The 14,903-nt window shown below is 38.0% G+C and overlaps 1 protein-coding gene across 1 annotated transcript in view; it reads right to left on the bottom strand.

Moving 5' to 3' along the window:
• Nucleotides 1-14,903, bottom strand: part of fam199x (family with sequence similarity 199, X-linked) — a 107,116-nt gene that overhangs the window by 36,758 nt on the left and 55,455 nt on the right. Inside the window, exons 3-5 of the mRNA XM_081382552.1 lie at nt 3,463-3,682; nt 3,174-3,326; nt 2,631-2,792 (exon numbers count right to left, since the gene is read on the bottom strand). Coding sequence (XP_081238678.1) covers nt 2,631-2,792; nt 3,174-3,326; nt 3,463-3,682 — 535 coding nt within the window. The remainder of the gene's footprint in view (nt 1-2,630; nt 2,793-3,173; nt 3,327-3,462; nt 3,683-14,903) is intronic.

The raw sequence follows: 14,903 nt of genomic DNA, 5'->3' as shown, positions 1-14,903 counted from the left end.
AAGTGCTTTGACAATCTTTATTGTTAAAAGCACTATAAAAATAAAGGTAACTTGACTTAATGTCGATCCAGTGAGCATTATTTTCGCGTGTGATGCACGCACGTTTGTGTTTAAATCTATTCATCAAATAATAACGTTAATGTATTAACCAGCATTTATGACCGATAAACAATGCATTTGTTACAGTATATTTTAATCTTTGATAACAGTAGGTAATAAAAATACAACAGCTCATATAGCTCTGGTCCAAAGAAAAAATATTAACAGATAGAACTCAGGACATTTTTGTAAAATATACCTCATTGTCATGTTCTAGACTTGTTATATTCAGCTTTAAATAAAAAAAATACCCCCTTAATATTGTGGCAGTTTTTCTCCGTGGTATCAAAAATGGTATCGAATATCGATATTTTTTAAGGTATCGTATCGAAGTTAGAAATTCTAGTATCGTGACAACACTACTTGTAACCTCAAGCAGGCACTAGCGTCAGTTGATGGGGCATTAAATTCCCTAGTAACGGAACGTCTGGGTTACGACTATAATCATGGTTCCAGTCTGAGTAGCCGTGCCATGTTGTCATGCTTCAGGCGTGCGCACATCTAACTTCAGACATTTGAAAACGGCGACGTGTTTTCAGGTGCTCTTTTTACATCATCACTGTCGGCCGTGAGTGGCTAGCTGGTACACATGCCTCAGACACAGCACAGACATAGCATCGGCTTACATGGCGTTTCGTCCCCTTCTAAGGGAACCATGGTTCCAGTTGTAACCTAGACGCTTTCTTTCCTAATCGGTGCTCACATACTGTATTTTAAAATAATATAGCTGAATGTCCAATAAAGCTGTTCTCATTTACATATTTTCTGTCAGATTACAAAACGAGTATGATATAGTGAATGCCTACATTTTTTATATGTGTGAGTTTAATACAGTTTAAAGTTTATTATTGTGTTTAAATATGTACAATGTTTCTAAATAAATTATCTAATTTCTAGCTAAAGTTACTAAGGTTTGTCCAAAGAGTTGCTAGGCACTTTTTGGAAAAAAGTCACGAAAGGGGTCTGAAAAGTCGCTTAAAGGAGAACTCGGCAACTCTAGCGAACTCTAGTCACTTCTTCGCTGATTTTCCCTTTTGTTGTCGCATGTTTTCCCCACGAGCTCCCCCTACAGCTGTGGGGGGGCGTATATGTCACAACACGGTCGTAAAAAACTCACTTGCGGCGGCCTCCTCCCCCTCTCTACCGCTGCTCATGTGCGTTTGTTTTGATCGGAGCAAGCCAACTGAATCGTGTGGAGCTTTGTCTACCGAGGTGGGTAATCTGGTAATACATCATACATGCGTGTGTGTTTATGTTGAATTACCGTAAAGCGATTCGTGTTTCGCGCTCGTTCTCGCTTCTCACGAGACTTCCAATTTCTATTTTGCCGGGACGGTAGTCCCCAAGTTGCAAGGTTGGTTGGTTTACGCTGGGGGGAGCGGGGAAAGTCACCAATATCACCAGAACAGGTTGTTTAACCATCCAAATGATTTCTAGACAGTTTTATTAAGTTAAAAAAGTTACCAAGTTCTCCTTTAATATAAGTTGGCAAAACAGAGCAAATAGAACCCATAATAATCAGTGATGCTGCTTTTTAGTTCAATCATGAGAATGTTGTATTAATTTGTTCACGATTGAACTAAAATGAAAAAACAAATAAGTAAACTGTGGCCACCATAACTAAAACTATAGAACTAAAATGAAGGAACAAAATGTTTTTTTTTTCTGCATTCTCTGCCGACTGCACCCGTCAGGCTAAGTCCACTGGCAAGGTAAGATGTTTTGTAGAAGTCTATGCATATACAGGCAAAAGCAGAAAATGTATTTGCACTTTGGTGTAAATAGACATTTCATATATATATATATATATATATTTTTTTTTTTTATTATATTATACAACTATTTATGAGCTTCAATCAAGTCATAATTGAAATATTGTGTATTTATGAGTCGAGCCCCTTTTTATATATTTTTTTCTTCTTCTTGAGTGAAAGCCAATGGCCACCTAGAGACTATTCAACCAATACAGTGTTTCCCACACATAAACTAATTCTTGGCGGTGCGCCACAGAATCAACACCGGCCGCCACATATTACGTTTCGTTATTCTTTTTTTTTTTTTTTCACTATTTAAAACAGGCAGCGTATTCATTCAGCTGCATTTCCTTACCCTGCTCTCCCTCCTTCTCTCTGTCACTCACATACTCACTCACATACATACTTACATACATACATATATATGTGTGTGTGTGTGTGTGTGTATATATGTATACATAATATATATGTATGTGTATATATGTATATATATATATATATATATATATATATATATATATATATATATATATATATATATATATATATATATATATAAGCTGTTATGTAATGTTTAGGGTGTTAAATGTGTGGACTTTGGGTTGGGTGTGTGGATTTTGTGAAGGTGTGAAGCATTTTTTATCATATGTCTTAGATGTAATAATTAGGAAAAACAACACTGTGGATAAATGAGTGCCATTTTGTTTTGAGTGGGCATTAACCAGGTCACTTCCCTGAACTCATTTAGAATGGTATGTAAATAGTGTAATTCATTACCTGTTTAAGTTTTTCATCTGTGAGGCAGTTTAGTTCAATAATGAACTCGCTGTCTGTCGGCAGTATCTGTGCGCTCGGGTCGATTATTTTTATGATATCAAGTTGCTCCCGAAGTCCCATCTCTGTGCTCACTTTTCGACTTAAATATTCAATATATTCCACCTGAAAACCAAAAATCAAAGTTAGCTTGCATTAAGAACAGTAGAAGCTCTAAAGAAATAGAACAAGTAAATGCAGAGAAGTCTTCCTTTCTTTCATAATTGTCTAATTAACATTTTTCAGTACAAAATTATATTATCACTATAACAATATAAAAGTTATATATATATATATATATAAAAAAAAAAAAATGACATTACTAAACATTTCTCAGCATTTGATATATCCCATGCTGATTTATTGACAACAGCACTGGAGTTGACATGGACAAAACCTGATGATCCATGGTAATTATTGTTAGTTGGTGGTCTCAGACTCCTGAACACATGACAACACATACTGGATGCATTTTATATTTTCATTGCATAAATAAAATAAATCAACCTGTTCATCATTAGTCATGGCACTCCAGGGCAGCTCATCCAGATTTCGGTGTGGTTTGTTTTTTCTTTTGGATACAAGGCAGGGTGAACAGGGCACGCTGGGTATGATGTCGGACAACACATCACTGCCACTGGCTATGTCACTGCCTGGTAACTACAATGGCACAGTTTTTGTTCAGCAAATTCTTCAATGAAATAATCAACAGCTTGTCCATATGTTAGGAAATAAAATACAATGAAAGTGACAAAAAATAAAAAAATAAAACGCGGCTTCAAAACTAAGGGCTCACCTGCCACTCAAATTCGCTGTCTGACCAGTCCCAATAAGTACTGATGGAGGAGGACACGTCGCTGCAGACACTGCCTTCTGGGAACAGGTCAAAGGAGGTGAGTTCCTGATCATCCAGGAGGGAGTAGCAGTCATCCTGATCGCCCACAGAAACAGAGGAGAAGAGTTCCTCACTGCATTCTGAACTGGCAACACTAGTCCCACATGACGTCAGGTTCCATCTGCAAAGAGGTGACCGTTGTTGACTTAAAGGCAGTTTACATTATAGAGGTCTTCAAGGGTCCACTTGGATCCGAAAATCCGAGGTCTGATCCAAGAACCGAGCAGGTTCGGGTCCAAAACTTTGACGAGTGCCTAGGACACTGATCTTAGTGGCCACAGGTTTAGGGTCATTTCAAATAAATGTGCTTTTACCAAACGGACCCAAGAAGACCCTAATTATTATAAAATTTTCTGTGCTTCTTCATGGAAATGTATATTTATTTTAATATTTCATTTGAGGTGAAACAAAGCTTATGAGCAGTTTGTCTACTTGGAAGTGCTCACCCAATTGCGGAAAAAAGATAAACTGTTGTTAGATTGATTACAGAAAACCATATAAATGCAGTTGAGGCCAAATTAATCAAATAAATCTAAACATAGCTATGTATGCTAAATGTTACGAAGAAGGATCAGAGACTGAATTGCATCTACAAATAAGGTAGGAAAATGGGCATACTTATAAATCTACCCTGCCTTATTTCTACCCCTGTTTCCTATTTGTCGTCTCTGACTTGGTCTGTCATCCCTGGTTGAAAAACTGAAAAATTTTCCTCGCCCATACCCCATTCCACAGCCTGTCACACACACAGTTTGAGAGCAGTTTTTCTTCTTCTTGTAATTAGGAGTATAGTGAGTACATGCTTTACCTTCACAAATGAAATGCTCAAAGAACATTTGCATTTAAAGAAAGGCCATTTTGAATTGCGTTTCTATTATTTACACACTTTATGAAATTTCAATGTTTTCAATCTAATGCTTTTACAAGTCTTGACTCTTTGTGATGTAGTCATACAAATAATAAAACATTTGCATAACTTTAAAGCAGAACTATGCAGCTTTGCAGATTTCTTCGCTGTTTTCTCGCTTTTTGCTCACGCGTTTCTCTATAGAGCTCCCCCTACAGCTTCGGAATAGATTTTTGACAACACTGTCCTCAAAACTCGTTGGCGACTCTCCCCCCTCCGATCTTCTCCCGCTCGTCATGTGCATTTGTTTTCAAAGAACCCGGCGAACGCACGGAGCCATGTCCACTGAGGTATGTATGATACACAGAAGGCTAGCATATAAATGTTTAGATAGTGTATATGTGCAGTGCCGTAAAGCAATTCGTTACATCGCGAGACCTGATATCATGCAATACTTCCTGACGCTGAGGTGGCTCGCCGGCCCAAAGTTGCAAGTGTGGTTTATCTCGGGGGTGCGAGACGACCACCATTCAACCCGAAAAAAGTCATGTAACTATTCCAATGACTCCGAAGCTGTTCGGTTAAGGTAAAAAAAAGTTACTTAGTTCACCTTTAACAAAAGTTTTTATTTCCAAATAATAAGCCAACAGAGCTTTTGCCGAAAAGTGAGCTAATATCACAAACTATACATAATATAATATCTGTTTTTAACCTAGCCATTATAAATAAATAGGGGTAGGAAAAAAAATCGATATTGCAATATATTGTTGTGCTCTCTGTCGCAATAAATAATCGATACACTAACGCCCAATATCGATATTTTATTACAACACAAAATGATTAATTTACCCGTTGTCAGTGTCACTGTCACTACCCAATATCTACCATTCTGTTTGCGGGGGGCGCTGTTCGAGTAAATAGGGGTAAAGTGGCGCAAACAGCGGCCGGTGAAGAACACAAGTTAACTAACAACAACAGAGAATTGCAGAAAAAAAGAGAAGCAAGAAGAATGGCGGAAAACAATAAACAAGTAATAAAAACTCGGTGAGTGTTTTAGCGCAATTTTCTCACCTCATGGGATCACAACACTAAGAGATAGTAAATCTTTTCCTGGATTTTTTTTGTGCGTTCCCGAGATTAGACCTTCCTTGACATAATGCCGAAACCTGAAGTCTCTAGGTGGTCTGGTTGAAGAGTAACGTTAGATAGAAGTACAAGATTGGTGCACACAGACAGAACAGAAATCATGAGTTAACAATCGCAATTTTGTCGGGTGGAAAATTGCGCTAAAAACTAATCAAAGACCCACCCGCTAGTTTCCACTCTAAAGGGTTTTACGAGACAGTCGACGGAAAGGCACTGGATAAAGACTATGCAATCTGCAAGAACTGCTTTGCAAAGATAAAATATAACAGCAACACGAATCTGCAAATGCACCTCGTTCGCTACTGACGTTTCAGTATTATGGTTTACACATGTTAATGTTCATGTTGTTTTGCAATGTTCATGCACTCTTATCTGTCTAGATGTACAGTGTTTACATTTAAGACCAGGAGGCAGTGAGTTATTATGCAAATGCATATTTCTTTGCACAATGTTGGAAATGTTGGCATTAATAAATGCATAAAATTTCCTTATTTCCTTATTCCTTCTTTTTCTTTTCAGTCACATATATCGTGATATATCGTTGATGAAATTTCTTCCAATATATTGAATATCGTAGATATCGCGAATCGTGATATTATCATATCGTGGACCACATATCGCCAAAGAATTGAATCGTGAGGTACCTGTATCGTCCCACCCCTATAAATAAATAATATAATTATTTATTTATATAATTAAATATATAATTATTTTTTAATTGCATCTATGTTGATTATATGAAAAGTGAGCAGCATGAGCAGGGCCGTACGCAGGATTTTCTAAATACAGAGGTCCTTGCTATAGTGATCCTGCTATAGGGGTTCGTGGGCATGCCTTCCCTGAGAAAATGTTTCCTCATCTACACATGTGCATTTTAAGGTGTTTGAAAAAAAGGATAACAGTAGCAGTGGCTTAAATTATTTGTCAAGGAGATAACAGATTCTTAATCATGAGAATCAGTTTAAATGCTGCAATGAATGATCCACACAACAAAATGGAAATGCAGAATGTTTATGCTTATTGTTGACAAAACACAATCACATACTCAAAACGGGAATGGCCTTAAATTAGAAATGATTCAAGGATTAATTTGAATAGATGTTACATTTCAATCAAATGCCAATGTGATACTTCTGTGTCCAGAGGCAAATGAGCAATTTATATGAGCATCAAAGATTAGTTTCAGCAACTTGTTTTTGGACTAATCTGTTCAATTAACGGTTCAATTGCTCACTCATGAAGACAGTCACTTGTCGCCACCTACTGGCTTAATGATGCAAGTTGCACAAACACTCCCAATGCTGATACTGGTGATATATAACATATTCGAGGACCATATACAAATATTAATATTTATACAATACTACTATTATGGCATTATAATTAATAGGTGCTAGGGCCCTATTTTAACGATCTGAAACGCAAGTGTCAAAGCGCAAAGCGCAAGTAACTTTGTGGGCGGGTCTTGGCGCTGTTGCTATTTTCCCGGCGGGATAAATGACTCTTGCGCCAGGCGCAAATCTAAATTGGGCTGGTCTGAAGTAGCTTCATTATTCATAGGTGTGGTTTGGGAGTAACGTGAAATAAACCAATCAGAGCGTCATCTCACAATCCCTTTAAGAGCAGGCGCGCTTTTTCTAAGCGGATTCCTATTATAACGGCGGATTTGCCAGGCGCGCGCCAGGAGTGGTTCACAGCCAAGGAGAGCAATGCTCTCGTCAGGGACGTTGGGGATGGAGTAGTCTCAGCCTCAGACGTCACGCCCACGGAACGTTGGCTAAACGTCTGATGCATATGGTACACTTAACTGGAATCACTTCAGGAATGTCGAAGTCATCATCTGATTGGTTGAATTTGATCGGATTTCCGGGGGGCGCGAGTGTCGCGTTTATTTTCGGTCTGCCGGGAAACAAAGCGCAGACGTGTGATTGCGGAAGAAAAACTGTTGTGTTTACATGAGTGACAATGAGCATTTATCAAGATCAGCTAAACGTAGGATTCTCAAAAGTATACGTACACGAACAGATCAATGACTTACTGCTTGTTTTCTTCTCCTTCTTTGATTTTCTATGCTGACTGACTTGTTGCACGCCGGTCTGTTGTTGTGGGGACATTTCACGCCCCGAAACGTGACGCTGAACGAAACGAACTGTAATTGGTTGTTTGACATGTCGGTCAAACGGCCTTATGGGCGGGCCTTGGCCAAAGAAAGCTGCTATGAATTCCAGACCTTCAGTCTGAAGGTCTGGCTACGCGAGACTAGGGATGGAGAAACCCACCCAAATTAACTTAAAAAGGTTAAGAAGCCCGGTTAAACCCGGTTAAAAAAGGCGTATGATAATTTGGGTAAATGTGTAAGCTAGATGTATGCTTTTATAATAAATTGTCTATCTATCTATCTATCTATCTATCTATCTATCTATCTATCTATCTATCTATCTATCTATCTATCGTAATAATGTATGATTTGCAAAAATGAAAACTGCTGCTTCTGTGTAATTTAGAGAATCAAAGTGTATGCGCGTTGTGCACACGCTACATTGATTATGGCCAAGCATGCGCCCTTAAAATACCATATTAATAACATGCGCAACGTAATAATGTTAATCTCATGGGCACAGTATGCAATACCTGCTCTTCCTCTCTCATCTCCATCACATTCTCTCTTTTTTCTTCTCACAGTCTCCTAATCTTTACCTGTATATCTTATCTTCCCAAAGCTGAGCTTTGATTTATACAGTCTTTGCAAACTGATTGTTACTGTTACTCGTTTAATACTTTTACAGTTGTTTGGACAACTCGAAGGACAGACTCACACTATATGACCGTTAACTGAAAGCGTGTCGTGAAGTGTTGCACTTGAATTCACGCTCAGCTCGCACCTTCTGTGAACATAAATCCCTAAAGCCTATTTTGATTTGAATTTATAATAATGAACATGAGAGCGCAAACATGTGAACGGCCCCTAAAGCAGCTCAGATGAAGTCGGTTCTCGTGGCGATATGCAATATCATTTCAGCACCAAAGTAGAGTTAACGTCAGGCAATTATTTCACAACCTTCATTATATGCACTTCGACCTCAATGGTGGGTACGGCCCTAGGCATAAGTAAGATAGGATCATTAGATGCGCAATATATCAGGAGACATATGGAGTGGGTCAGACATGATTTTGACCACTTCATTAAGTTTTGTTTTGTACAAAACCTTTCTTTAATTCTTTATTTTCGTTTTGTATAAATTGTATCTTAATTTTAATCGATGTTTCATCAACCAATTGCCCAGATTTAATAAATGAGAAGCAAACATAACAGACAATCTAATCAGGACATGGAGGCGCCGGCGTGAAATTGCATTGCATGTGAACTGGAGCCCCTCTCATAAATGAACCTAAAGTCAGCTTATAGGCTACTTCACAGGCATGATATCCTGCGTGAGCGGGAATGGAAAACCCGGAGTGATTACAGAACGCTTAAAGGTGGTATCAGTGATTTCAGGCCCAAAAATATTTTTATCACATTCATCTAATCTTTCCTAACGATCCGCTAGCTGCCCGCCCCATAAGCATGCCGTCAAAAAAACACGTCTCTGTAGGCAGCCTAGGCTCTGAGATCTGCACACAAAAACAAATGGTTTAGCCAAACACTCAAAACCAAAACAAATAGTGTTCCAACCAATCACCGACAGGGGGAGGGTGTTGTGAGGTTTTTAGCCAGCTTTTTCTTCAGCTCTGACTTCGCGTGCAGCCGTGCACGAGCACAAAACCTCACAACACCCTCCCCCTGTCAGTGATTGGTTGGAACACTATTTGTTTTGGTTTTGAGTGTTTGACTAAACCATTTGTTTTTGTGTGCAGATCTCAGAGCCTAGGCTGCCAACAGAGACACGTTTTTTTGACGGAATGCTTATGGGGCGGGCAGCTAGCGGATCCTTAGGAAAGATTAGATGACTGTGATAAAAATATTTTTGGGCCTGAAATCTCTGATACCACCTTTAAGAGTGCAGTGAGGAACGTGCTTTAGCTCCACTCCAGGCTTTGATCACATCCCCCTCAGCAGGGTGAATACACCTCATCTTTCCTTAATTTAAGACCTATTTAAACAGAACTTAAGACATTTATTACACTATTTAAGAAATGTAAGCATATTTACGGCCTTAAAATTATGAAAAGTGAATTTAAGACATAAGGACAGGCGGGAACCCTGCAATTGACAGAATTTTTTGTCATCATTACGGTTGGCCAATGCAGATCCGGCACTGAAAAAAGTCTAACATTGCTGTTGTTCGTTTAATATGTATTTTCTCGTTGAAATAGCTTAAAATTATTAGTTTTTTTCATTTAAAGTAAACTTTTTAGTTTATATTTATGGTTGAATCCATTTTTTTACATGGATACAATATAAATTGGCAACGGGACATTAAACTGAATTTATTCATTTGATCAGAGCATTTTTATTAGATTAAGCATGATTTGCACATGCGCATTGTTGAGTTGGAGATCCCGCTCTCTGACCTGACCTGAGGATAAAAAAAAAAAAAAAACATCCGTCACAGTTGAACTATCTGTGACCTGAAGAACACACACACAAGTGAGCGACGGCCGTGATGGACGGTACACTTCAACAGACCCCTCCAGAGCCAGGCTGCGACACAGAAGAACTGTGAGTGATACTGGTAAGGTAAAAACAATAAACTTTGTCTACCGTTAACGTTTTTTTCCAAGTATACCTGACTGGCCTTGACTCTGGCCGTAATTTCAGCACTCACGCTTGATAGCATGTAAATTATAAGATAGCACTAACGTTAGCATTCTTCATTCAAACTATAACGTTAACGTTAGGTTATGCAGGGCTGCCAACTTTTGAGTTTAGCTTGGAGTGGGGGGGGGATGTAAAAACAAATATTGCATCACAATAAGTGTAATTGTCAAAACATTTGGTAACTAAATAGAATTTTATGAAGTTTAGTGACAACATGTTACAATGTTTACATTGTACAATGACTGGTAGGATACAGTTTTTATTATTGCTTGACAAAAATTTCAAGATTTCAATTCCATTCTTGTGATTTGATTCCGATTTTGATTCAATATTGACTAATTTGGATACATGTTTATTTTACATTTTATTTAAAAAAATAATCTCACCTTATGCTGTAAACATAGAGGGCCAAATCTGCTGGTATTATTAAAGGTTAAAAATAACAAATTAAATTAAATATAATGCAGTTTTTGTTATAATAACAATTATTTAATGACATAAGTAAAAATATAATAAATATGTAATATAGTGCTCAGCAAAATCTCCTCTCTAGCTATTTTTTTCTATTCAATTAACATGCTATGGTCATTAAATGGCTTTCCTGAGGTAAATGTAACGTTATGTGACAATTGTTCTCCTGCTGTTATATATTGACCTCTTTCAGTGGTTGAAAAACACTAATTGGTCGTTATTATGTATACTTTCGGTAAGTTGTACTGCATCTTTAAATAAAAAGTAACAGATGATCGGTTCACGTGCACTTGAACTGAGGCGCTCAGCGATCTGTCATGTCACATTTACAAGTGCCAAACGTATTTTTGTCTGAATTTCGTAATAAAATTGACGGAATCTAAGAGCTGAGAATTAGTTTAATATTAAAAGTACCTCTTTGCTCCGCAATTTTTCTGTGCGTGAGAAAATGGATGTGTGGCGTGAGAGCATGTGAAAAGTGTCAATTGCGTGAGTCTCACGCTCAATGCGTGAGAGTTGGCAGCCCTGGGTTACGTTACGTTAATCGCCCTCTGGTCGTGACTCGTCGGTGAGTAATGCTATCACAGGTCGCTAGCTAACTGGCTAATGAATGCAAACTATCATTTCTAAATGCATTTTGTGGTAGCACTGACGTTAGCTAAAGTTACCACGTCACGTGTAACTTAAGTTAGTTAACGTTACAGCTAATGTTATGTTCGTGAATTCAAATGCATTTGTTCGGCTGAGTGTTTTTAACAGTTAACAGTGGCGAAGAGCCTATAAAATGTTTATTTTCCGAGATTACTGTCTTTTAAGAGCTCTGTGGGCTCTGTTTTAAAGCTAGCTAGTGAAGATATCAGTATCATATGAAACTAAATGACATTAGGCATCAATTAGTACCAACCATGACATGCTAGCTAGGTTTTTTTTCTTTTTTTTCTTCATTTTTGACACTTGAAATGTGGTAGTTAATCCCCAGGTTCAAGCTGCAAACTTGACTGATGGTTACTTCTGCTGTCAAAAGCATAAGGTCAAATGCGATCTTTTATTTACACTCCTAATTATCTTGTGTTCAGTATTTATCAGCCATAATATTACAAGGCCCAGCTATTTCTAGCTGGTAATGTTAGTTTGCTACACTGTTAACAGCATTTACATGTGGTAGAAATGTACCAAAATGTTAGCCAGCTTTCCTAAAATCATAAAATAAAGCATATATCTATTTATGTTAAATGTTAGGTATTCTTAATTTGTGCATGATGTTAGTAGTTAACACACTTTGATGGCTAACAGCTAAAACTTAATCATGTTCAGGGAAGCAGCCACCAATCAGTTATGTTCCTGCTATGCAACTTATTTGGAAGCTCCTGCCAGTGATCATTGCTTTAGGTAAGTTCTATTTACAATGTCATGAGGGCATTTGTGGTAATTAGTCATCCTACATCCTAAAGTGTAGTATTTTCTCTCATCTGGGAAGTTGTCTACCAGATCTACTAAGTAAAACTAGATGTGGTCTGCTCAGTTGCCTAAAGGTATCTTTTCTATCTCATGTTTCTTCAGTTATCCGTACATGAAATGGAAATGTAAAGACTGTGACAATTCATATTCTAGAAGATCTGAACTTCTGAAACACTATAAACTTGATCATTGGCATTATGGACAGGGCCGTGCTTACCCATACACATGCAAGACATGGAAAGCTCTACTGACCCACCTAAGCAAATACCATCCTGCTCAACAATCCTCACAGAAAGATAGCTTTTCACAATTCTTCAAGTGCCACATTTGCGACAACAATCTACTTTCTACTGAGACAGACTATTTTCGACACATTGGGAAACATTTGAAAAATCATGAATCTGTCAGCTGTATGTTTGCTGATTGCTCATACAAAACCAATCTATATGAAGCTTTCAATACTCACAAATGGAGAAAGCATACCCCCCATACTATGAATGATTTAAAGCCTGGAATTGTTGATAGACCTGTTGATAGTCCTGCTGTTGTAGAATCATTTGTAAGAGGCAATACCGAGCTGTCAGATGATGATTTACTATCTGAAGAACTTCCTGATGAAGAATCAATGGATTTGACAAATGTTATTGAACTTAAATTATCCTCAGTCTTACTTAAGTTAGAAAATGCTTTTCTGGTGCCAAGTGCAGCTGTGAATGAACTACTTGAAGAGTTGCAATATTTAATTGGGACTGTCTCTGTGCCGGCCACTCAAAAGACTATAATCCACCTCTTAAAGGATCACAATTGCCAGATTGATGAATCAGTTGTGAAAGAGTTGGCCACTGTACTTTGCACTTCAAATCCCATTCAAGCTGCAATAGGAAACCATGGTCCACTGTCAACCATTTGGAAAAGGAAAGACATACTATAGAAAAAACTTCAGTGTTGTGAAACCAGTTGAATATGTGCTAAACCGAAAGAATGGAAAGTCTTTTCAGTATGTGCCTTTACTAAAATCTTTGCAGCAACTTCTAAATTGTGAACCTATTCTAAATAAGGCAACAAATTTGAAAGAAAAACATCAACCAGGGGATAGTGATAGGCAGGTATACAGATCATTTTGGGATGGACTTCTCTTTAAAAGAAATGCTATTCTCTCAAAAGAGTGTGCAATTTCTTTGATTTTGTATGTTGACGATTTTGAAATATGCAATCCCCTTGGTACATCACGTAAAAAAAAACACAAAATTTGCCTTGTATTGGATTTTAGGCAATCTGCCACCTGGTTTTCAGTCATTGTTGTCCTCTATCCATTTGGCTGCATTGATCAATAGCAATGATGTCAAGGTTTATGGTTATGACAAAGTTTTAGAGCCTTTGACTAGTGATCTCATAACATTAGAACAAAATGGGGCTTTTGTGAGTAAGTTGGGGAAAACTTTGAAGGGCACAGTGCAGTATGTTGTTGCTGATAACCTTGGAGCACACAGTATTGCTGATTTTGTAGAAAGTTTTTCTGGCAGATATGTTTGCAGATTTTGCACGGCAGATAGGTTAGATTTTCAGACCAAGGACGTTGGAGCTGGAGGTTTCTCACAGAGAACTGAAGAGATTCACACAAGTCATCTTAAAACCCTTGAGGAAAATTCTTTGGCCAACTGTTATGGTGTTACGAGGAAATGTGTTTTGTCAGAAAAACTTTCCCATTTCAATGTTGCTACTGGTTTTCCTCCAGACATTACCCATGATTTATTTGAGGGAATAGTTCCTGCTGAAATATCTCTCTGTCTGACTGTATTCATTTCCAAAAAGTATTTTACTTTGGACACTTTGAACAAGGCAATAGAAGATTTTCCCTTTAAATGGACTGATAAAACAAATCGCCCCCATCCTGTTCCACTGACCTAATCATCCAGGAGAACAATTGGTGGAAACGCACATGAAAACTGGAGTTTAATAAGATTTCTTCCACTACTACTTGGACAGAAAGTTCCCACTGATGAACCAGCCTGGCATCTCCTTGCTGACTTGAAGGACATTGTGAAACTTTTTGGTTCTCCAGTTCAAACTAAAGAATCAATTGGATATTTGAACTTTAAGATCTCTGAGCACAGAGTTAGATTTGAAGAGCTTTTCCCGGAGACAAATCTTCTGCCTAAACACCATTTCCTGGAGCATTATCCTCAGTTAATCTGTGAGTTTGGACCGTTAGTTGCACTATGGACCATGCGTTTCGAAGCGAAGCACAGCTTCTTCAAAAGAGTTGTGCGCCATACAACGTGCTTCCAAAATGTGCTCCTGTCCTTAGCAGAAAGACATCAGTTTCTCATGGCACATCACCTTTACATGTGCAACTTTCATAAATTCCCCCTGGAGGTACAAAATGTTTCAACTCTTCCCATAGACGTTTTGAAAGACGACATTGCATTTGCTATTAAACAGAGGCACCCAGACTGGGATTGTGTGTGCTTGGCTAAAAATGCAACGTATAGTGGCCTTAACAACAGGAATGGAATGATACTTGCACATGGCTCATTGGCAGGGCTGCCAGAATTTACTGAAATAATCCAGATGATTGTTGTCAAGGATAAGCTGCTTTTTATTGTCAGAAAGCTGAGTGCGTGGTACAGGGAACATTACAGAGCTTATGAACTGAAAATG

Source organism: Scardinius erythrophthalmus, assembly GCF_964197995.2.
Source record: "Scardinius erythrophthalmus genome assembly, chromosome: 13".
NCBI classification, from domain to species: domain Eukaryota; kingdom Metazoa; phylum Chordata; class Actinopteri; order Cypriniformes; family Leuciscidae; genus Scardinius; species Scardinius erythrophthalmus.
This window is presented reverse-complemented; position numbering and strand designations above follow the sequence as displayed.